Raw genomic sequence first — 26,211 nt, 5'->3', positions numbered from 1 at the left:
TTTATGGAACTTGCTATACAGAACTGTTTGATGTTAAGGCAGGGTATGGATTTGTAAAAAAAAATAGTTCGGAAATTTAAAAGTTCTCTATTTCCATGAAAGAAGTCATCAAAAAAGTCGCATTTAACATTAAATTGTATAAATTATTTCCAATAACATAAGCTTCTTTTTTTAACCAGTTTTACATTTTTTAATAAAATAAGTAAAAAATGGTTTCTATTTAACCTGTAAAATAAGTTATTTTAAAGCTAGGTTTCAACCTGATGGCTAGAATTGGTAATTAATTAACCCGAAAATTAAAAAAAAGTTAATTAATGGTTAAAAAAACCTAATTCAGGACTCAGTTTTAAAAAAATTCCTCAATTTAAAAAAAGTGTTTTTTAAACCAATTTTAAACCTAGGTTATTAAAATACTGAGCAAAAAGGGTACGAAATTACTGGAAATGAACTTTGAATTGATTTTAGGGTTTTTTGTTAACCAAAAAATTACCCCCAGTTAAATAATAACCAATTTCTAACTAGTTTATGAACGCGGTTATTTCAGGTAATAAAATTACCGCTGTAATCTGGCTACCGAATTTTCAAACCGTTGCTTGATTTTAATCAAACTTGACTAGCGACCTTTTTTTCAGAGGAAATATGAAGTCTGAAGTTTAAAGACAATTTGGTTTTATACTATACTGTTTATTCCTAGAGAAAATAACGTGAGCAGGAACTTCCAATCCAGTTGTGTACCTTTTTTATTTGTTTATTGATACTCCCAGGGATGAAAGAAATCTATTGTAAAAATCTTCGATTGGAGTTTTATTGCCTCCGTCCATCAATTTCTAATTTGTTTGGATATTATTAACACCCTTGAAGAGATTTAACATATCTAATGGCCATGGGAAGAAGACGGAGAAATGTTTAGTTCCGTCAGCTGAATGATTCCCAGAAGTCTTATAGAATAATCCTTAATAGAATAGAGAATGAAGAAACCATAGAAATGTTTCATAGACATACAATTTTTGCAAACCCTCCGATCTAATTTTCTTTAACTTTCTTAAATTGTACACAATCTCGACCACATCCTCTTCATCTTACTTAGAGTGTTTTTATGCATATCAGAAATTGCACCTCTCAAACACCTGCCTGCAATAAATCCCAATTAAACCTCCTCACACACAAGAGCGTATGTTATTTCCAGAGACCACTTATTCGCCCAGATTAACCCTACCGAATCATATTTCATACCAAAGGTGGTGTGGTGTTGGCTTGAAAAGCGTGCAGTGACCGTAAAAGGATATCTCTGCACACAATGCACACCGCCCTTCATCCCATCACTCCTGCACAACTGAAGAAAATGTTGGAAACAAACAAACCACACACAGCAGCCACACGCTGAGAGGATTACCCACCGCCATATTTGCCAGGTAAACTGTAATCCTTCTGTCACAAATATCAGCCATCAGTCGTAGAGCCGCCACCGCCACAGTTACCGCCGCCGAAGTCGAAGTGATCTCTGGCTGATCTGATGATGCGGTGTGCTCCAGCTTCAACAGTGTACAACACCAACACCATTCTCGCATTATGCGCCCTCTGGCACACAATTGCATACTCCGTATCTTGTTTCCTTTTGCACTAAAACACTATCAGATCCTCGGCATCAGGACAATTATTTATATCGCCCAAGCTTCATCATGATCCAAAAAGTGCATCGCTTCAAGTCCGAACCAGCAAATACAGACACAGACTTGACTTGACTATACCTACGATATCGACCGCCTACAGCATCGAAGCTTGCGATTTACAAGTATATCTCGATGATGGATCTCTAGCCCTGGCATTGCAGCATCTCTATGTGCTATGCGATGCTCCCATTCTAACGCTGTTGCTGCTACAGAAAAAAGGCTTCGTCTCCATCGTCCCACAGTTCTTATGGCAATTCGAGCTCACCTTTTGATGGAAGTGAAAAACGATCGTGCAATCTCGCAAAAGGTATGTGTTCGTAGATACTTTTTCGTTCTATAAAAGCATAGGGACACGCCTAACCACAGGGCTTGAGTATATGTGTATTCGGGAAGAAGGGGGATTGGAGCTAGAAAACAGAAAAAGAACACCAGCAGCATATTATAGAGAGGTAAACACCAGCAGCATATTATAGAGAGGTAGAGGTGCACCCAAAAGGAATGGAGATATGAATAAGTATGGAGCGCTGCCGCGCCGGCCGGCTGACAATTTACAAGATCATGCAGTTGGCAGTGTGCCGAGTGCACGAGCCTCATATCCCCAGGCTGCTTGCATTGCATATAACCTACCTACTCCTCCGTCCGTCGTTGCATCGCGTATAGCTTTATAGTCTTCTGATTACTGAGACAATGGAAGCAGTGCAATTTCCAATTTCAGGATGCAGATAGAGAAGGCAGCAGAAAAAAAACCCCAAGACAAAACCCATTCAAGAGGCATAACAAAAAACCAAATGGGCATTGGATACTCTTGGGTCTTGGTTTGGAATGGCCTTTTTCTTTTGTAGAGCTATGTTTTTACCTTAACGAGATATGGCGAGTGGAAGATAAGGCGAACTCGCCAAGTCAGAAAACCAAATACGACAATGGGCGTCGTCGATGGTTTGTTGGGTTGTATACCATACCTTCATCGTATACGAATGCTGATTCAATTCAAATGGGTCCAAACGAAAAGACAGCAGAATTACGAGGACCCTCTAGAGACAATTTGGAGCGAAGTGAAAGGATGCGATATGCATATATGGCAAATACACAGAGGGCAGCTAGCCCCTCTAGAGATGGAAATTGGTGCAGCTGCATGCACAATTGCAAATTACTAAGAGAGTGAACGGATTAAGGGGGTTCAGAAAAGGTATACTTTGAAATGAATCCTTATAAGCGTGTCTGAACTCTTTAGTGAAGTTTGCTAAGATAACGTCTCCTTAATGACATTTTTAAGAATTTTTTACAAAAAATTGATAAATGTTTTTGTTTTGAAATCAAGATGACGACATTCCAGGAGTTTCAAAAAATCAGCTTCAACTTCAGCTATATAATGCACATTTGCCTGTAATTTTCATTAATACAAAAAAATCGTTTTTGAATTTTGGATGAGTTTAAGTTTTAGAATTAAGCCTGAACTACATCGAAGCACAAAAGAAAAAAAGTACAAACAGTTAACAAAAGTACAAAATAACAAAAACAAATTTATTGATGTGACATTAAAATATTAAAATTATTTGACAAATTTGAAACTTTTTTGTACTTTTTTCACTTTGTGTTTCTATGTAGTTCAGGGGTCGAATTACGGCGCATTAATGTATTCAAAACTCTTCGAAAATATTCAAAAAAAATTTTCTCCTGATGATGAGGAAATTCCAATGTTTTTGATTTTCAGTCAATGAAGTTTTGAAAAATGTTTTAATGAATTCCTAAAATCACTTTGAAATTGGGTCTGATGGCATTTTTTGCCTTCTCTTTTACTTGAAGTCCGATAATATAAAAATTCCAAAATATTTCTGGTTGTACACATTTACATACATACATATATGTTTGAACGCCTTTTTTTGGCCGGAACCGCTAGCAAATAGTTTGAGAAATTGTTGATCGATTTGTTATTTTATCACAAATCGTTGGAATGAGAACACACGGTAATATCAATCGTTTTCAAAGAAAAAATGCCTTCGAACCAAGACATTTTTGTAAAAGATGTCCTGATTCTAAGTTTAAAGTAAAAATTGTTTTAGTACTTACATCAATACCATAGTATTTTTGTTCAAATTTTATTTTTAATTCTTTATAGAGACAATGCAATAATATAAAAGGGTAAATAGAGCGTTTAGAGCAAAAGTGCATAATACTGTTTGGTTTGTTTTTTTAATGGATATATCAATGGTATGTTGAAGTGAAGCCATTAATCGCACACAAATTAAATGCACCACATAGAAAAAATAACCCCAGGAATAATTTATCTTATGGAACCCACATATATTTAATCATAATATAGATAAATATACCAGAAATAAAGTTAAATATACCAGAAGTAAAGTTATCCCTGCGTTACACTCACGAACATGCTCTTATAGTAAAATTAGCTCCTAAAGTATAATATTTGAATGAAAAAAAAAAATTATTATAATTTTAATTTTTAAGGCATTGCTAACATCGTTTTGAATGACCATGTGCAGAAGTATGACATTTTATTTCTTGTATACATAAAAAAATATTTTAGAAAAAAAATAAAGATAGTGAGAGTCGTTTTGTTTTTTTTTTTTTTCAAAAAACTGCTTTTTCTTTCACAAAAAAAAAAAAAAAATAAAAATATTAAAAAAAAATAACCAAATGCACCTATACAAATTTTAGTTGAAATCAGTTTAGACGTTTACGAGCAATTCAGAAATAATAAAATGCACGACTGGGGTCGCACGTACTTGCTCTTATGCTTTAAGTTACTCTAATGTTAAAGCTTTTTATTCAAGAAAATTAAGAAAATTTAAAATTTTATATTTTCAAGAAATAAAAAAAAATAAAATCTGTTTTTTATAATTAATTAAATATCGTTTTAAATGATCTTTCACAAAAAAACCAAGTATGCCAGTTTACTTCTTGTATAGAAGGGAATTTTTAGAAATTTTTTTTCGAAAATCGTTAGACCCGTTTTTTAAAAAAATATTTTTTTTATATATAAAAAATTTTCTAACATTTTTCAAAAAAAAAGTTGGTATGCCATTTTGAAGGAAAAATTTATTTACGCATAAAAACGAAATTTCAAAATTTTTCATAAACACGTTTTCAAAAAATAGATTTTTCAAAAAAAAAATTTGAAATATTTTTTAAAAATCCAAAAATGAGTTTTTTGAAAATTTTCTAAATTTTTAACATTACCTTTACCTAAACTATTATGTATTAAAAATTTCGTTGAAATCGGGGTATTCTTGAACGAGATATTCATAAATAAAAAAAACCGTTATATGACAGGTACCGTTAATAACTTTAAAAAACATATTTTTTTTATTTAGAAAGTTGGCTCTTATGTGTACTACTACACTCAAAAATTTTAATAAAAATCGTTAGAGCCGTTTTTGAAAAAAATTAACTTTTCTATTTCCGTTAAATTTCAATTTGTCCCCAAAACTCTTAACTACCAAGTTTGAACAAAATCACTCGAATAGTTTAGGCTGTAGCTCGAGGTACATACAGACAGACAGACAGACTGACAGACAGACAGACAGACTGACAGACAGACAGACAGACAGACAGACAGACAGACAGACAGACAGACAGACAGACAGACAGACAGACAGACAGACAGACAGACAGACAGACAGACAGACAGACAGACAGACAGACAGACAGACAGACAGACAGACAGACAGACAGACAGACAGACAGACAGACAGACAGACAGACAGACAGACAGACAGACAGACAGACAGACAGACAGACAGACAGACAGACAGACAGACAGACAGACAGACAGACAGACAGACAGACAGACAGACAGACAGACAGACAGACAGACAGACAGACAGACAGACAGACAGACAGACAGACAGACAGACAGACAGACAGACAGACAGACAGACAGACAGACAGACAGACAGACAGACAGACAGACAGACAGACAGACAGACAGACAGACAGACAGACCGACAGACAGACAGACAGACAGACAGACAGACAGACAGACAGACAGACAGACAGACAGACAGACAGACAGACAGACAGACAGACAGACAGACAGACAGACAGACAGACAGACAGACAGACAGACAGACAGACAGACAGACAGACAGACAGACAGACAGACAGACAGACAGACAGACAGACAGACAGACAGACAGACAGACAGACAGACAGACAGACAGACAGACAGACAGACAGACAGACAGACAGACAGACAGACAGACAGACAGACAGACAGACAGACAGACAGACAGACAGACAGACAGACAGACAGACAGACAGACAGACAGACAGACAGACAGACAGACAGACAGACAGACAGACAGACAGACAGACAGACAGACAGACAGACAGACAGACAGACAGACAGACAGACAGACAGACAGACAGACAGACAGACAGACAGACAGACAGACAGACAGACAGACAGACAGACAGACAGACAGACAGACAGACAGACAGACAGACAGACAGACAGACAGACAGACAGACAGACAGACAGACAGACAGACAGACAGACAGACAGACAGACAGACAGACAGACAGACAGACAGACAGACAGACAGACAGACAGACAGACAGACAGACAGACAGACAGAATTGCCGGACCCACTTTTTTGGCATTCTCCATCATCGTACTGTCATGTAAAATTGTTATCTCGAGTTCGATTTTTTTTACGAATCCTAAACTTGCCCTATAGTACCTATATCGCAAGTAAAAAAAACGGGTCTATGGCAGATACCATAATATCGGTTCAAAAAATATTTCTATTTTTTTTTTTTTTTTTTCAGAAATTACCTACTATTATTTGTATTAATTTAAGAAAATTATGCACAAAAACTTTAATTAAAATCGAAATTGGACCTAAATATCCGGTCCGCATGGCAATTAAGTGAAGAAAAATGTTTCCAAGTCAAAAGAACAATCAGAAGAATCGAATCGGTTTTTTAACATATCTTTTCATTACATCACTTGAAATGGTTCGTCTTTAGTTATTGAAATAAAAAAAATTCAAATCAATCACTCTGAAATAAACATTTTGAACAAAGATATGGCTTTTTGAAATACATAACTCTAAAAATTCGAATTTTTGTATCTTTTATATTTTTCAATAAGCCTAGTAATGAGATCGCGCTAAATTTTAGCTAACTTATTTTTTCTCCGTTTTTCTTCACTTTTTTTTTCATGTGCCTTATTGTGACAGATACAAAATTTACAACTGGAAATGAAAATGTGATTTTTTAGCTGAAAACATGCCTACAATTCAGTTGATATTCTTGAATAAAAAATGTTCACCACGGTGTATACGTAATTTTATTTTATTTTTCTCTAAATTCAATTTTGATTGATTTCAAACATAGAAACTCGACCAGAAATATATTTGAGGCAGAGTTCAGGGAAAATAAGCGAAAGAGTGTCTATACAGTTAAAAACTGGGATATTTACATGTTTTAATCGTCAACACGAAAGCACTATTCGACATATAGGATTAAATATACTTTTTCCTTTAAATCAGAAATCGATCCCAATTTTGTATATCTTTTTTTTTTCTATAGATTGTAAACCATTCGATCACAAATATTATTAAACTAAGCTGCTATTAGTTCTTTCTTAAGTTTTGGTTAAATAACTGACCAAACTCACAAAAAAATTAAAAGTAGCTTATTTTCCTAGGTATGTGTGTACCTCTCACTTGTTCAAAGGTATCTTTCTTTATACTAAGCTCAGTTAAACCCAGGACTTCATTTCTACCACTGTCAAAATTGTCATAACACAACTTAAATAAAACAAAACAAACTTCGTTCTCCTACACCGAAAAGCAGTCCACCTGTTATTTTCTAAAAACAAATTCCATTACTCACACGCTTCAATGCAATAAATCCTTCTTAACTTTCATACAAAAACAAAAAAATACCAACAAACCAAAATAAAAAGAACATCTAAAACTAACGAGAAGTCATAATTATTAACCCTGAGCCATGTTTAACTCCTCCAACCTGACAAGAATAATTGATTTAATCTTCTTCTAGCAATTCTTCATTTTTATTTTTAAATACACACAACTTCACCTATCCACCAGCAACAACAACAAAAGCGCACATGAACCTGTCATCCATCTGATTATAATAATAATGCCTATGTCATAGAAAACACAAAGGTGTCATCGTACCTTTATCGTTTGTTGACCCTCCGTGTGTAGAAGTAATTCACAATATGCATAGTTTTTATTTTTATATTTTTTTTTCCTTAGCAAGCACATTTTTCTTATTCACCGGAAAATTGAAAAGCGTGTGTCGCCGTAATGTCCTCGGCAACAGATCAAAAAAAAAAAAAAATACAAAACCAACAAAACAAAAACAACAAAAGAGAGAAAGCAAGCGAAAAATATGATTAAAATGAGATCTTAAAAAGGAAAAACAACAATTTTACCAACAACAAAACTATAACAAGAGACAGATAGAGAGAGAGAGAAAAAGACAGAGTAAACAATAGAAATGCCGGTCAAAAATGACATCAAAAGCAAGTCACTTGCTTTCCGCTTCCATCCTTTTCCAACAACAAAAACACACAAAAAATAATCGCAAAATAGAAAAACGCATAAAAACAACAACAAAACAAACAAAAACAAACCAAAGCAATATCAAAATGTAAACAGAAGGAAAGAGAGAAACCTGTTGACGTCGATAGTGATCTACCCGGAATTCCAATAGGAAACCCTATAACCATCTCTTTTTCATATTCCCTTCTCTTTCTTCCAACTAGATCAGTCGATCAATGCGCGAGGTCTTCGAGGTAGCAGCGAACTCAACGAGACTCGAGACGATCAGTCGACTCGTATTATTTGAATGTGGCGGGAGTGTTCACGGTAGTTTTCTCCAAGTTTCCAAAACCAATTTCTTGTATGTTCTTTACGTGATTTCCCATTCGACACACGATCAAACTAAAAGAAGTGTATCAGCGCATTTATATATCACAGACGCATAATTTTTTTTTTGCATGAGATCGAGCTATTATATCACAATAATTTATCAATCAAAACAATTCCATTCGCGGTTTAAATGAGTTTTAAGTGAAAAATTGCCTCGAGCTAGTTTCATTTCAATCAATCAATTTATTTTATTATTGTGAACGAAACAAAAAGAAAAATAAAATTGTTGCATATTAACGGTCTGTTTGTCATTGTTTCATCTGTCAAACTACTACTTTTTGTTTCGCCCGCCCTCTGAAGTGAGAATTATTACCTATTGTGAATTTTAAATTGAAATTTTGAGTGAAAAGTTAATGAAACAGGAGCATGCTTCGTCGTGGGGAGGCATTTGCAAACAAAAATTCTAAAATTGCTAAATTTTATTAAATAATGAGCATAACGCTGTCATTGCCGCAACGATACAAGCGCATTCTGCAAGCAATGACACTCGCTGTGGTAATTGTCTATACCACTTTGGTGCTATATCAAACGGCCTACGGATATCCCGGTCCAGGCATCCAGGTGAGTTGAGAGTTTCCCTTTCCGTCTGCCATCATGCGAAGGGGGAAAAGGGAGAACACAAAACAATGCGAAATTTTGAATTTATTGACATGCAAATACTTTTGGAGAAATAAATATTTTTTCGCATGCAGATAGTTTTTTTTTGTTTTTTGTTTTAACCGTGAACGCGAACATCATGCATTGTTTTTTGCGTAAACGGCAATGTTCGTTTTTGTTTTGGGCGCTGGTTGTGCGCCATTTTTTTATATGCCTGTCGGCTTTTGTCATTCCATATGTGGGTGTTGCACACACGGGACATGCCACATGCATTTCCAGTAGATTTTTTTTTGTTTGCAATTTTTTGTTGTTTTTTTTTTGTTTTAACGACGACTTCGACTCGATTGTTTTTTTTTGAGGACTTTTGTCACGGGCGGCTGTGGGCAGAATTTGTCGTATGGTTGCGCTGACTACGAGTCCCGTCCGTTCTCGTCTCCACGTCTGCAAGCCAGCTAGCGAGCAAATTCATGAATACAACATTTTTGCCTGTCGGATTTTTATGGAAGATTATACACGAAATATATTATTTTGTATTTTTTTTTTCCAAATTTATTTTTCACTGTCGTTCACTCGGTCGGTTTGCAGATTTATTGTGTGCATAATAACAACTTTTTTTTTGTTTTTTCGGGGGAATATAGGATTTTTTATTTGTTTATGGATTCTAGAGGGTTATATGGGGGCGTATATGGATGATATTCAAATAAATGGATATTTTGTGAGGAAAAAATTCCAGTTTTTTTTTTTTTTTAGTTTCAATCTAGCTAGTTTTACCTACCAATTGGATTTGTAAAAAATATATAAATCTCTTACCTATCTACAAAATGTTGTTGAAAAATCATTTTGCCGTAATTGAAGTAGGTAAAGATGGTTTTTTGATGAGTTGACTTTGATAAATGGGCATTTTTTTTTAGGGGGAATTTGTTAAAATTTATCTACACATATGGACCACGACATGTGTTACTTTTGATTTAAAATAAAAAAAAAATTGAGTTTTATTTAACGAAACTCGAATTAGCATTTTATCGTAACTGATAGCAGATTTTATTAAATTTGGGTTCAACCTCAAAGTTTTCTGTTAAAGAGTAGTTATAAAGTGAATGATAGAAATAAAACTTGTAAGTCACCTCAAACGTTATTAAAAAATTCTGCCGGTGGAATCGAAAAAAACTTTTGTTTTAAAAATCATAAGTCGTGTTCTCACCAGAAAGATAGCAGGTAGAAGGAAATATGTCCTGGTGAAACAAAAATGTTTCAATTTCTGCATGTCAAAATGTAATCAAGTTAGAATTCTTTACTTGATTGTCAATCTCAATATTGTGTTGAAAATTTGGTTTCGCATATCATTTCCACACTGTTGACATATGATTTGTGCTATGGATATGGTAAATTTATTTATGACTTCAAACTCATAAACATGCAAAGTTGATAATAACTTATTCTTAAAAAGTTAATTTTTGAATGAGCAATTATTAAAAATCTACAAGTCAAAAGCTTCTTCTTCAAAAAAAAATTATCTTGATTTTAATAAATCCTTTCATTTGTTGTTAACAGAAAATTAGAATTATTAAAATATTTTCTATCAAAGTGCTTTTTAACCAAACAAAAAAAAGCAGCGATGGAATCGTAGCGTTGAGTTTATGAATTCAGCCAATATATGCGAAATAATTGAAGGAAAACCGTGTATTTTGTTTTTTTGCTACACAATTTAAACCAGTTGGGTCTTGAAAAATCCGTTAGAAATATGGTTCATACGCTTTATTTTCTGAATATGACTTTTAATACTTTTAAAAGTAATGCAAATTGGTTTTCAGTCTGATATCTAATAATATGGGGGACGGCGTTAAAGAAAATAGAATCGCTTGACACAGTGTGAACAAAAACAATGACCGATTTATCGATTGTTCAAAATTTCTTTAATTCTTAAGAATTTTGGTTTATCTGGTCAGTTAATTGATTTGTCCTACCTTGTAGACCCATTTTAACGTATAGTGGATTATTTCATAACTTTTCGGACTGGAAAGAACCAAACGACGCACGTTAGCAAATAGCATGTAAGAAATAAGGATACAAATATTCTGTTTACAAAATATTATTAAATTAATTTTGTTTTTAACTAAAAAATAAAACCAAGCCATAACTGTCTTTTAAACGGTTCGCGTTGACCCAACTTGGTTGCGTAATAAATTTTAGTTAAGTGTCTCGTACCTTGATTTAAGACAAAAAGGTATGAAAATGTTTACAAAAAACCAAAAATAAAAAAAGGAGTTTTGGTTCAATTTTGCTGGTTTTATACTAGCAAAAAAGAACCTTTGGGTTAAAAATGAGGATTTAAGTGCATGTAAGACACTAAACACGAATTTTAATTCATTTATCCTTATTCTAATAGTCTAAAGGTAAAAAATATTTTTAGGCGAAAATAAATAAATGAGGTTTTCTTAGAACTTTTTACGTGCCCACTTGTTAAGGAATGTAAAATGTTTTATAAAATGATACCCTCTAGCGGAAAACACAAAACATGAACTATTCAGTTTATATTTTTAAACTTATTTTTTCCTTGAAATTATTTTGAGATTATAATTTGATAGAATACTTGTAAAGCTACTGTATATTTGAATCAAAATTCTTAGTTCATGACTTTTGTCTCAAGAGGAAGTCATTTAAATTGATTGCAGTTTGTACTCCAGAACCTCGTGCATAACTTTTGTAAGGTCTAGAGTATTATCAAAAAACATAGTTGCTTTTGCAATACGTTCTAATTTATTGTTCCTTCTACTTAAAACTCCCATACTTACTTGGAATAACAGATTTACATAGTTTAACAAAACAAAGTCTAATTTAAATGAACAGCATTCTCAAATATTAAAGTTGGATCCGGCTTAACAGTCGACTTAGCGAAAACAGCTTTAATATAAAAATAGATTAGACTTTCTATTTTCCGATAATTTTAATGAATCATATACCATACCAACCAACTAATAGTACTTATATATTAAACCAGTTAACTAATTCTAATGAAACAATTTTTGTAAACAAGTTGCACCTTTATTTCTGTTCTCATGACTACTACATGGTTGTAAATCAAGGACGTTAAGTAGAGTTTTTCCAATTGTTTTTGTGCTTAATAACTAGTACAACTTTTTATTTCAACATATCGTCATCGTATAGCTAACTAAATAATAATAAAAACCTATTTCCAGAGTAATATCACGATCATTATACACACTCAGACTGACTTAAACTAGACTTTATATGATTTACATATTATCTACGATCCAACTGGTTCTCCTTCTCTTGCATGAAAAATAGTTTCTGTAACATTTTTCACGACCACGTTACATTACCCACATTCACATATGCAACAACGCCCATCATGTGTATGAAAACCACGAAAAATTCAAACCAAATCGTGTTAATTTGCAATAACTCTTTGGAGTTAAGTGGTCAAAACGCAGACAAAATGCCCCCAAGCTTTTCAATCTACAAATTTATTTTTTTAAAAAAAGTTTTGTTTCATTTTTTGTTATGGACTTAGTCTATACTCAAGACTCAAGAGTTGTAGCCCAGGCTACAAGTTTTGTTTTGGTAACACTCACAGCAAAGTGGCGACTCTATATGACGTATTGTATGCTAAATGGTTATATCGCCTTAGGATATCAATAAATTTTGATGAGATTATTTTAAGTCAAAATAACAAATTTTATTGAATTAGAAATTAAGGTATCGTTTACATTTATGTAATTTCTTAAAAAAATGAAAAACAACATCCATAATACTCGTACATCGTTGTTTATTAAATAAAACTTCTATTTGTATCTGTCAATATTGACAGGTAAAGGTGCACCCACAATTCAGCCAGCATTCAGTTTAGAGTTACAAGCTGTCTGTCTGACTTATCTCAAACTAATTATCAAATCCCATTACAGTCCAAATAAACGTCAGGAGCTTGTATGTCGTGCGTATGCATTACACAAATATATACACGCGTCAACACAAATTGAATGCCAAACCTTCCTTCTGTCAATTAGCATTCGATCCCCCAAATGTAAATGAATATTCTGCCATTAATTTGGCGCACACACAAAAGTGGATGTGACATTAAGGGTATGTACCTACCAACAACAACTGTTCTACTATCTACAATTGATGGCGATGATGATGGTTCGAGTTCGAAGTACTGTACAGCATCCACAAGGATACAACGACGACGATGAAAGTCCGTCGAGTAAAACTTCAATTTATGTGACAAGTAACTATACCGAACACCATCGATACGCCTACGAAAAGTAATTAAATACAAGTCCAGAGCGACAACAACAGAGGCGGAAAATAAATTCCATTCGTCCAGTTAATTTATATCCACCAGAGCCAGAAGAGTAAAGAGTCTTCCGCATGTGTCTGTCACCCCAAAAGTGGACCGATAATAATAATAATTGCCAATTTATCCTATTTTCGTGACCTTTTTTCAATCAAAATTTTGATCCTAAGTGGGCTGTAGGTCTGTCTTGGTAATTTTAATTGTTCCAGCTGACAAAGGCAATGTTACGGTAGCAATAGAAAAAATAACTTATGTTGATAAAATGAAAGATATGATGGCTGACAGGAACACTTATACAATTTTGAGAAGTGACCCCACAAATAAGGTTCAAAGTCGCAATAATAATCTAGTTAAGTACTTGTTCACTAATAATTTCATTAATGAATATGAAAAGAAGAATATGACGACATATACTGCTAATAGTCCTAAAATCTATGGATTACCTAAAATTCATAAACAAAACATGCCTCTAAGACCAATTTGTTCTTCTATGAATGTTCCGTGTTATCAGTTATCTAAATACCTAGTTAAAATTTTAAATAACATTACTGTTAACTCTAAATATAACGTAAAAAATGCATCATCGTTCATTTCAACAGTCTCACCAGTTGTTTTAGAACAAGACCATGTTTTAGTTTCTTTTGATGTTGTTTCATTATTCACCAATATTCCTATTCAATTGGCTCTAGAATTGGTTGAAAAAAGTTGGAATATTATCAAAGATCATACAAGAATTCCAAAATTAAAATTCTTAGAAATCTTGCGATTCTGTGTAATCGACAACAATTATTTGGAATATGATAAAATATTTTATCAACAAAAACAAGGAGTTCCTATGGGAAGTCCTGCTTCTCCAATATTAGCAGATATCGTAATGGAAGCATTATTAGATAGCGTATTTGATAAAATTCCAAATAAACCAAAGCTAATTACAAAATATGTCGATGACATTTTTATTATTCTCAAATCGAATCATGTTAGTTCAACTCTAATTGCCTTAAATTCCTTTCATCCAAAAATTCAGTTTACTGTTGAGTTAGAAAATAACGGAGAACTTCCTTATCTTGATGTGTTAGTGAAAAGAAAAAATAATAGATTAGTGTTTGATTGGTATAAAAAACCAACATCTTCAGGTCGTCTTATTAATTTTAATTCAAAACAGCCGAAGCATGTTATTATCAACACAGCAAAAAAATTTTGTTAACAGAGTATTGGATATCAGTGACATTGTCTTTCGTCAAAAAAACATAAAAATAATTACCAATACTTTACTTTCTAACTCCTTTCCATTAAAAATAATAAGAACAATATTGAATCAATATTTCAATCCCGTGGTTCAAACTAATTTAGTAACAAATGTTACACAGTTTTCATACAAAAGTATTCTATACATTCCAGGTCTTTCAAATAGAATTTTAAATGCCCCCATAAGAAATAAAGACAATGTTCGTTTAGCTTTTAAATCGTCAAATATCTTAAGAAGTTCATTGTTTTCAAATTTAAAAGGTGAATTTTTGAAAAGTGAAAGATCAAATATTGTCTATAAGATAAAATGCTTAGGTGACGGAATAAACCATTGTCCTTCCGTTTATGTAGGAACTTCTATGCAAAAGCTAAAAAATCGTTTAGCTGGTCACAGATCAGACATAAATAGCGGACATTCACAAAAAACAGCATTAGCTTTACATTGTATAGATGAAGGACATAGGCCAGACTATAACAATGTTGACATTTTACAGACAGAAAAACACTATAGTAAACGTATGTTATTGGAAATGTTGCATATTTTAAATACTAATAATACGGTTAATAGGCGATCAGATTGCGAAGGACTAAGCAGTATATATAGCCAATTTGTTCATAGAAATATTTTAGGCTAAATTTTATATTTGACCTGATTTCTGAAGATCGTTTTTGATTTTGAAAGTCAAATTTTGATTTTCTTATCAAATGTGAAATTTAGATTTCATTATTTTGAAATTCGATTAATTGAAACGTCTTTTTCAAGGCTTCAATTTTTGAATTTTGAAATATTTACAAAAATATAAAAGAGATACCAGAAAACTAACAACCACAAATTTTAAGAAACATCTTAAAATTTATTATTTTAAAATATTGTAAGTATAGATTTTAATTTGTTTAGTATTTTTAGAATTAAATTTTTTAGAGTCCTGAAGAAGGGTGTAATCACGCCCGAAACGTCGACGAAATTTATTAAAATTACCAAGACAGACCTACAGCCCACTTAGGATCAAAATTTTAAAAAAATAATAATTGCCAATCGTCTAGTCTATTGGAGAACTAACTTAATTACCCCACTGTGTTGTATCTGTCAGAATGGTGTTCATATCTCCTACTCTTACTTCAAAATGTAATCATCACTTGGTTCATCTATCAAATATGGCTCATTAAAAAACAGCTGTCAAATATGACACCATTTTGCATATGGAAAGCTTTATCTGTCAATATTGACAGATTGATGGTTCTTAGATTAGTTCGTTTAAAATATTAGTGAAATTCTTTAAATTTGAACTGTCAAAATATGAATGAAAATGTCATAAATGACACTTGGATTTAATCATTCAGACAGAGAGATTCCATGTAATATCCGAATTTTTCTATGTTCCTCGTCATCGATCGTCCACAAAGTCTTTGCTGGGTACATAGTCACGATTCAAGTTGGTGGTAATTACGTGAAGGCCACTTTAAAAGCTCGACATCAAAAGTAGATGTCTGGTTTTATTTTGCGCCATTGGCCATCAAAATGTGGAATGAAGAAGATATTGATGCGACCGACGAGGACGACGAAGACCATCGTCATCATCTTATGCAGTCTTCGTGTTGTGTCTTTTGGTTCGGTCGACTGCTTCTTGCATTGAAGATCATGGTAAAACAAGCATCTTCCACATTGCTTCTTTTTTTTCTTGTTGTTGTTGTTATAATCTTCGCTAAAGTCTTGTCTTTTTTTATGTTTTTTTTTTTTTTCTTACTTAAGTCTAAGATTCTGTGTGTGTTGTGTTGAGAGTGTTCATCGGATGCGGAATGCTGCCATTGCCATGTTATGTGGATGGTGTTATTGGGTGCTGTTGGACGAGCGCTAAGTAATGCGGTCTTATCGAAATTTTTCAGATAATTTTCATGTCGCTTTTGCCAATTTGCAACAAGAGATCAAGAATAAGTGTCTTCATTTGGTGTTGGTTGGTCTTGGTTGGTCTTGGTTGGTTATAGCGCGGGATTTTGTATTGTAGGTTGAGTAAAGGCTTTTGAAAACTCTTGGATATGAAACGATACATGATGATAATGGCTTGGCGGCGCGATGAGTTGAGATGGCGCTTAGTGTTGTGCGTTTGTATATAAATGTGTTTTGTTGTATGAAATTGATTTTTTTTTTGTTGCTGTTACTAATTTTTTATAGCAAAGCAAAAAAATGATGACTAAAATACGAGGGATTATGACAGTTTAGTAGTGTGTTATTGATGTAATCACTACAGGAGTAGTTTATTATTTGGGAATTCATAAAGAAATTATTGTATAGAACCATTTCTAATGCACACAATATACTTCCTATAAAAATTGTTTGATTGATACGTATACGTAGTGTTTAAATCCATAATGGAAACATGGGTAAATAGGGTTCTTATTTTGCTTTGTATCTTATGACTAAAGTCTACTGGGGAGTTCCGAAAACTTCAAGAAGAAGGGCGCCACTTGACATTTATGGTTGTCACCACCGTAAATCGCAGATGACGAAAAACACCGGTCTCGGCAAGGCAATGATCGCACCTTAATGTCTTATTTACAAAAAGATTAGTCAACACTTTTTCAAAAAAAAAAAAAATAAAAATAAAATGGATGCACATTGGGTGCCACTTAAAAAAAGGACCAAACAATGGTTCCAAACTATTAACTATCAATACAGTCTCACAACTTCAATTAAGAACATTGAAAACTATAAGAAAAGTCGTTTTAATCTTTATTGGTCCCCCAGACCCGGTTTTGATCAATATGTCACCAAAGAACAAAGATGATATCCTTGTTCAATATGTTTGGAAGAATTCTTAGGGATGCTATTGTTTAGTTTGCTCAGCTAATGATTTTCAACACTTTTCTCTAAAGAATGTTAAAACTTGAAAATCTGCAGAATGGCGCCCGGGTAAAAATATTATATACATATTCAAAATCAAATATTTTCTTTTATCAGAAAGAACAAGCATCTTGTTGTTCTTTCCGAGAGACTCTTGAGTATCTTGTTGTTCTTTCCGAAGAAATGTTAAAACTAGAAAACCCGGGTAAAAATAATAAAAATGTTAAAAGTCAAGTATTTTGCGAATTTGTGTTAAAAATGTTCTAAAATTATTTGTCTTTTCATTAAAGGTCAATACAGCAGTTAAAACATATTTATTTGATACAAAATTTACAAATGTCAAAACCTTCCATCAACCAAAAAAACCAAAACAGCTAAAATGTTCCAAAACGATGTTCGTTAATTGAACTATAATAAATTTTAAACAAAACATTCATAAGTCACCAAATTTAAATATATCTAAATCACTATCATATAATAACTTCCAAATCCACTAATTATAAAAAAAATAAAATGTCACCGATTGCTATCGCTCAGACAAATTAGACGCTTATATTCCAGTTCAGAATGCAAAATTATATTTTTTTTTTATATTAATAACAAATAAATTTAAATTGGCACTGATGACTTTAAATTAAAAAAAAAAAAACCTGATAGATATGAATCTTTATTCCTTAACCACAATAAAGCTAGTTATTAATTTAAATCACCTCCTCCCATTGTTTAATCGAAAAACAAAAAAGAGAGCAGTGCAATTTATTTAATAGAAAAAAAAAAAATAAATAAATTTATATTCCCAAAAAAAATTTCCATATTAATTGACTTTGACACAAAATGAAATACCAATACATTTTAATTTAGTGGGCGCAATTTGAATCGAACATGATATTTTTATTCTTTTCGATCAAATTTGAATAATTTGACAATAGTTAAACCACGTCAAAATGTAGGAGGAGAGGTGTCTAGCTTGTTTTTAATTTAATTGCAAAAAGCTTTCAAAACTAATCGAAAATATTTGTTAATGTTTCACATTGACAAGTTGTATATTCCAAGCCATAACTTCATAAAAAAAACATGGCCGGATTTGGCAAATGCAAATTTAATTCAATTTGTGGATTTAAATTGGACAAAAATTTGCCAAATTAATCGATTTAAATGCTAATAGATGCTATAATAGTCGAGAAAGATCATCAGCTACTACATCATGTTGTCGATCTTGTGAATGTGTCATTTGAATGAACCGCCAAGTTATAGCGGTAATCATCTGTCATTTGGGCTCAGCGAGGGTTTGACAGTTGGGTCTTGTTCGATATTTTTTGCTCGAATTCACCATTTTGGCAATAAATTTAGCAGACAAAAGCAATTAATTTATCGAAAACACAACAATCGAAGGCATTATTTTGAATAATTAACGTTAATTTGATTCAAAGTATCCTCTCGAATATAACAGTTTTCAGGGTTTAATTTAAATTTTTATTGGAAATTCATGTAAGATGATGTGATCACATCATTATAACTACCAGAAGCCCACTGATCCCATTCACAAGTCGGGGTCACCTGCTTTTAAGAAGAAATCGGGAAGAAACAATATTACCGGTTTTTGGTTCCTTTTAAAATGAACAGGAGTATTATTTAAAAACGAAAAACATACATGACAAGATTGAGTGGGTTTTCGAGGGTCTTTTTTGAGTGAGAAGTAGTGTCATTGTGCATCGAACAAAAAAACTTATCCTCTCGGACAATGGGTATCACAATTCTGCTATTGACCGATTTTTATGACACTCTTGATGATGATCTGATGATGTTGATGCTACACCATTCGACATGGTTAATTTACTTAAGAATGATTTTGGGAATGTGCGTCGGGGGAGAATATAAATTTTTGGATTCGAAAATATTCCAAGTGATGTTGGCAATAGAATATTTGTCGATCATATATTAGGTTAAGGCCGAATTAACGGGAGGCTTTCATTTCATTGATTACTTTACTTATACCTACTGTCTGATGATGATGATGGCTGGGAAATTTGTTTTAACCAACAATTTATATGTAAATGGAATGATTATGGAATGCAAATGGTCAAACTGGCTCATTAGGAGCTCATGTTCATTTTTGGTTCCTAAAGTCAAATGGAAATGTATCTATCTATAAGCGCAATGTTGTCATTTAAGAAAACCTACATTCGAACTATGTTTTGAGAGTAATTTTAAGGTAGCCTTTTTAGAATTAGACTTGAGTTCTGGAGAAGCTTATGATGGGTCTTGATTGGATTGGACTAGGTGAAAATTACAGTAGCATTGTTATTTTTTTCGATAGCTATAACAGTAGCGAAGCAATAAAATGGCCATGTCGGAAGCTTTGTTGTTTTCTTGAGAATAAAATAAAATTTAAGTTAAAACCTGAAAACTAAAAATAAATAAAATTAAGTCAGTGACTATATTGAATAAATAAACAATTGTGTTTTTTTGTTTTTCCGTGGGTTTGAACGATGTGAAGATCTGAGTTTTGGTGTTAACTTAAAAGGTGTCTTTAATGAAAAGACTCTTAATTGAAGCTTGTTTCTTTTTTTTTGTTTGCTGTTGCTATAAGTTGTTGGAAAGTTTTTTAATCCTATGTTTATGCGAAGATTAAAAATGTTAGGTTTGACAACCTTAAAAGAAAATTTCAACTAACTCGTCAACGACTATTCAGCAGTTGTTGATGGGTTAAATGTCGGTTTGGCTAGAAATTACTAGTAGATAACTTAATGTTCACACTAATTAATAAATTGGTATAACACTTTTAGATTTTTGAAATCCAACGGGTTTTGAGTTAGTTAAAAACATCATACATTTTGATTAACAAAATTAAAAATGGCTGCTATCATTTAAGAAAGCTTACATACATAGGTACGAATGTGACATTTATAAAAGGTTAAAAAAATAAAACTAGAATAACTTGCAAAATAAAATGAGAAAACAATGACAATATGGTGTACTGGCTCAAGGTAAGGAACAACAGCATAATCAGTTTAAGGTTAGAAACAATTTTTTTTGTTAAGTGGCGCCCAACGCGAATTGCTTTATACTTTTTTTTTTAAGTGGTGCCAAACGTGGAAAAAAAGGTACAAATGCACTTTAATTTGTCGAGGCTAATATAAAATAGTAGAGGCCTTGTTGGCTACATCTAAGTAAGTAAGGGTCATCCAGCCGGGCGCCATTTAAAAAAATATTTTTTTTAAATAAATTTATCTCACTTAGGAAACAATTTATTTGGGCTTACCATCTGCAAATTGTTTATTTGCAAATCGTTTATTATACACTAACGCGCCTTAAATATTCTTTTTTCTTTCTTCGTTCCTAGCCCGGGCGCCATTTAATAATTTTTTTTAAAATGGGTTTCGGTTATTATCAAATTGTTATATTGATAAAAATACAACACGATATAATAAAAACGGTTACAGATTGAAATCGTATACAGCCTTACTATCTGAGAAAGAAGAAAACTCTGTAATCTCCAGAGCTTGAATTCGTTGACTTAGCTATAAATACATTGTAGGTATGAAATTAATTTTGTCACTTAAATTATTTTTGACAAGATTCATATGTTCCATAGACAGCGTCTCTTTAATTAAACACACCAATCACTCTTGTGTCTATTTCCATCATGGGTTCTATTTCACATGTAGGTGCGGTCATTTATTATTAAGTTAAATTAGTCTATATAATACGCGCTCCACGCACCCTTATAAATCTGTTTTAATTTTATTCCCATCAGTGCCTTAAATAAACATTTTCAAAATGCCTTAAGCATAACATACAATATAGCTTCTTATAAACTAACCCATTTGATATAATATTCTTATACAAAAAACCTAGAACCAATCAATCTTATCTCGTATGGCGGTTAAACACTTTTGTATATTATGCCAGTTATACAGAGAGGACCGAAAGAGAGCCTGCTACATGTGATGTGGTAAATCTATTTCCATCAATCAATTTCAAAGCAAGTAGATAACAAAAAAAGTAGAAGGCGCTCCCGGAGACCTTCTATAAGACAAACACGTATTTTGCTTCCTAAGCAATTTAACACTATCTATCTACCTATCCCCTATGAAAATGTAGGCTCCGAAAAACACGTTCACTTAAATGAACGCAAAAAACAAAAAACTCTTGGGTTGAAAGATAAATACAAAATTCGAAAAAAAAATATGTCCAAAATTATATTAACACTTTACATTATTCACACACACAAATATTATAGAAGCAAAGTCCCCTATAAGCCCTGTGTAGACTTATTTTATCCCCGATAAATCCACTTCAAGGGTTTTTTGATGAAAATAAATTATCCCGCCCAATGTGTGTCTGCCGTATTCGCCCACTTTCTGCGGGCGAAGAATATTCTTTCTTATTCTTTTTGGTATAACTTCATATGATATCCTCGCCCATCACTCTTTATGGTGCACGCGTAACGCAATCCTTCTTCGCCTACTTACGAATTTGGATGTGTTTTGCGCCGTTACGGCAGCCCTTATCCGCTCCAGTGGATCGCAATTAATTTACCACCGGGATCTACCTACACGTTTTACAAAACGAGAACTCCTTCTTCCACACACGACACAATCGGAGACGAGTTAGTCGCGGCGATATTGAGTCGCGTCGCGTTATTGTAATGTTGCTGTGGCAATGAAAGAGTAAATAACTCACGCTCTCTGGAGCATAGCGATAACCCATCAAAAAATAAGTATCAACTCCAAATCCTAGACTGAAATGAGACCAAAGGCAGGATTTGCTCCTCCGAGGTGACACACACGGACAGACACTTCATGGCTATCGCCATCGAGCCATTTGAATTTATATGCATCATCGGCGACTGTAACGCTGCTTACCCGCAAATTCAATGACTCAGTTTGCCATTTTCTACAGGCTTCGATTAAGTTGGAGCGTGTATAAGAGGTATACAAGAGGGCAGAGTTCCAAGTAAGAGATTTCCAACCAGCTCGCAACAGTAGCTCTATGTAACTCTACTTTTTTGGTTTTAGAATGTGCGGTACATAATTTCCAATTCGCAGTTACACCAACTAATAGATATGAGCACCACGCTAATCGAATTGAATGTCCACTCGACGAGATATGGCCGACTGGCAATAATTGTGAGCGGACATGCTGCTGCTGGGTGCTTCGCTCTATAATGCTCCTATACAGCTTGTGGTGGTCATAGTTATCCAGTTTGTATGTTGCTATTTGAGTATTTAGCTGGAAAATTGTGTGCGCAGTAAACAAATTTATTGAAATTAATTGGGCGCCCAGAATTTGTTTTCATATTTTTTTTTTCGTTTGCTTTTTTTTCAGCAAGTATCTGTATATGTGTTGGAGAATTGTATTTATTTCGATTTAAAGTTGTATGACCTCATAATTTAAGTCACTTTAAAAGCGAAGTGGTTTTCCGCTTAAATTGATATTATTAAATTGGAATGAGTTGAGTTTGAGTTGTGTGTTGTTGCACAATCTGGGCAAATGATTATTAACAAATAATTGTAGGGATACATTTTTGCATCATGGTTTTTGAATGTGTCGATGGGATGGGATAGTAGCGGCATGCCTTTTATGATGCGGATTTGGAAGAATTTTTATTTTACGCACAGTTGCACGCTATTTAGACATTACTACTTTCCACATCAATGATTCAGTAGGGGATTTATGCAACAAAAGATAGAGAGTACTGGGTGTTTTTTCTGCAGAAAAAGAAGAAGAATCTGTGGGTAATGATTTTAGTTGTCATTACTGTCAATATTGAAGTATTTGATTGTCAAAAGAATTTGATGAATTTAGGTAAAAAAAAAGTGCTCTTCAAAGTAATTTTGAACCAGCTGTGTTAAAACAAATTCACCGAAACGTCACGGTCATTTCTGAAAATCATCAGAGTTTTTGCCAAATAGTAACGCAAGTTTGAAGAAGTGAGTATAACAGTTTTTTTTACATCAATTGAAGATTAAATTAGGAGTGCAACGCACAATGGCGTGAGATGCCATGGTGAAAATAAAAATATAAAATAAGTTAGAAAAGATAGAGAAAAAAATCATACTGTAATACCATTATATACTGTTATACAGTTATACGACAAATTAGAGGGATAAACAAAAGCTACTAACTCAGTGGGAAATCTTTTTTTTTTCGAAGAAACAGTGTTTTTAACTATAACTATCAGAAAAAAAAATACATTTGGAGAACTGTATCTAATACAAAAAGACCACTTCAGCTGTCCATATAATTTTCAATGACAGAAAAGATAAAATTACATCAATAAGCTTAGTTGATAGCAATTGTTACATTTTTGATAACATATCAGACACGTAGTAAATTGCAGTATTTTCTAAAAAAAAAAACACAATGGATAGGTTGTTCCTTAAAAAGTATAAGAGTTTGTAACTCGAATAGCAGATGAAATTAGGAGTGCGGATCAGAATGGCATCTCGCTCTTAATGAAAATAAAAAAAAGATATGAATAAATTAGGAAACTGACTTAGCACCACTGAAAGGAGTCTGATGATCGGGTTGGTCCCCTTGAAATAGCTATAACTCCAGCCTATGAACTTGGTGGTAACACACACAAGTTGTTGTTGTTCATTCAAAAACCTTCAATATGAAATATTAAACTGTTATACACTGTTATACAAAAAAATTAATGATTTACAATAGCACCTCACGGAGTGTAAAAACTGCTTTAAAAAAAAAACAGTGGTTTTAACTAGTGTGATGGACAAAGTTGCCTTTAAAAACTGTTATACAATAAGATTACATTAGCCTTTACCGAAAGTTAAATTATCTTCTTCTTGGAAATTTGGAAAGCATATCCTCACACTTTGTTGTGGAATTTAGATGTTTCGGAGAAATATCATTTACATTTTGAGTTTTCCTTAAATACTGCACATTTAGGTAAATGTCATTCTGACATCAATGCCGAAGAATAATTATCACTTCAAAAATTTGTTTCGCTCGCTTATAAAGATACTTCAGAATTATGTGTTTTTAAAAATTAATTTTCCTAAATAATGGCCCTGGTTTTAACCATCAAAAGTAACTTTCGTTGATCGCGGTCATTAATGTCATTTTGACATCTGTCAAACAGCAAATTTTCATACTCTGATAGATGGTATCCACATTGGTCTCACTCTGCCGACTCATTTTGACATTTCTTTGAATCCAAAGGTTTTAAATGGATTTGAGGAATGTGATTTTAATGTAATTTGTAACTGATCTGCAAAGTATGCTTTTTGTTATTAAAATTTCTTTTATGAGTTCCGTAATATAATTAACTAAAAACCTGCTGAAACTCAATCGTTCCGGATATCAAAAATTTTCAACTGTACCATCTACTATGCCACAGAAAAGTCCCATAAACTCAAGTATCCTTTTGGCAATTTTCCACAGTAAAACTGTTTTTTTTTTTTCTAAAAAAAAAAACTAAAAAAGAAGATAATCAACATAAATAGTAGTAAAAATGTTTTGTATATTCATTGCTCGGGTTGAGTTTTAATTCTCATTAAAAAATCTCTTTTTAAATCTTCTCTTGATAATGATGATGATGCTTATGGTTCTCTATAAAATTTTTGTTACAAGGAAATTATTAACTTTTTTCATATTTTCATAAACCTGCAAAGATAAGGTTAGAATATATAGAGATAGCCCATGTCCAGGTCCACATCAGACATCAACCGCTTACAAACTTCACCTGCTAGTCTTTTATACCATTTTCTGTCCAGAAAGCATCCCTTTTTTTTCATATAAAAACCATGAACTTGTACAACCTTTTACCTGGCGATAATACCCACAAGAGAGAGGATAATCTTCCATTTAGATTCACCTCTTTTCATAACCATTTTGCCCTCAAAGGAGATACGACCTATTATTCGTGTGTTGCTTGCGCGCATCGTACAGAGAGAAAATCCATCCATGTGGATGTCCCCCCCCCCCCCGTTCTCTCTTCTTTTTGATTTAAAAGAAAGAAAAGAAACGTTGCCTACTTCAGTAACAACAACAACAACACACAACTAATCTAATTAATCCCACCTGGATAGAGCTATAAAAATCAATTCAAAAGCGAATCCCGCATAAACGAGTCGAGGAGCTACACATGGCTCCCAACTCTAAGAAGAAAAATTTCACTCTACCTTGCCACCTTGAGGCTAAAGTTGCAACTTTTCTGATGCACACTGCGTTGCAATATGGCTCGAAGGTTCCTTCTATTTCACTATGCGACTGCAGCGCCAAATGTAAGTAACATAATGCTATTTTATGGCCCAAAGGTGAGAGCACATTCGTGTGGCAAGATATGGCAATGGCTGGCGATGGTGATGATGGCGAAAGGAGTTATGAATATGTGGTGTTCCTGTTCGCTTTTAGTCGACCAAGTACCGTAGCAGGTTGAAGTTGAAACTATTCGGTATTTGCTTCCAGGTTGTGCTAATGGAGAATACAGTGCATGATGGGTTACTACCTTACCTTCTCTTCTGTGTACTCTATGTGTCATGTGATGATGATGATGGCAAAACCACACCCGGGGTAAAGAAAACCTGTTGCTGATGGTGCACACAGGGGGCTCTGTGCTTGAGTGTGCAGAGTGCAGCATCCGTAAAG

General features: G+C 33.2%; 1 protein-coding gene across 1 annotated transcript in view; it reads left to right on the top strand.

Moving 5' to 3' along the window:
* The first annotated feature begins 8,491 nt into the window (after window positions 1-8,491).
* The window catches only part of LOC129911313 (fringe glycosyltransferase), a 129,333-nt gene continuing 111,613 nt past the window's right edge, over window positions 8,492-26,211 (top strand). Inside the window, exon 1 of the mRNA XM_055989066.1 lies at window positions 8,492-9,160. Coding sequence (XP_055845041.1) covers window positions 9,029-9,160 — 132 coding nt within the window. The 5' untranslated portion in view covers window positions 8,492-9,028. The remainder of the gene's footprint in view (window positions 9,161-26,211) is intronic.

The sequence above is a fragment of the Episyrphus balteatus genome, chromosome 2 (assembly GCF_945859705.1).
Source record: "Episyrphus balteatus chromosome 2, idEpiBalt1.1, whole genome shotgun sequence".
Classification (NCBI taxonomy): Eukaryota; Metazoa; Arthropoda; class Insecta; order Diptera; family Syrphidae; genus Episyrphus; species Episyrphus balteatus.
This window is presented reverse-complemented; position numbering and strand designations above follow the sequence as displayed.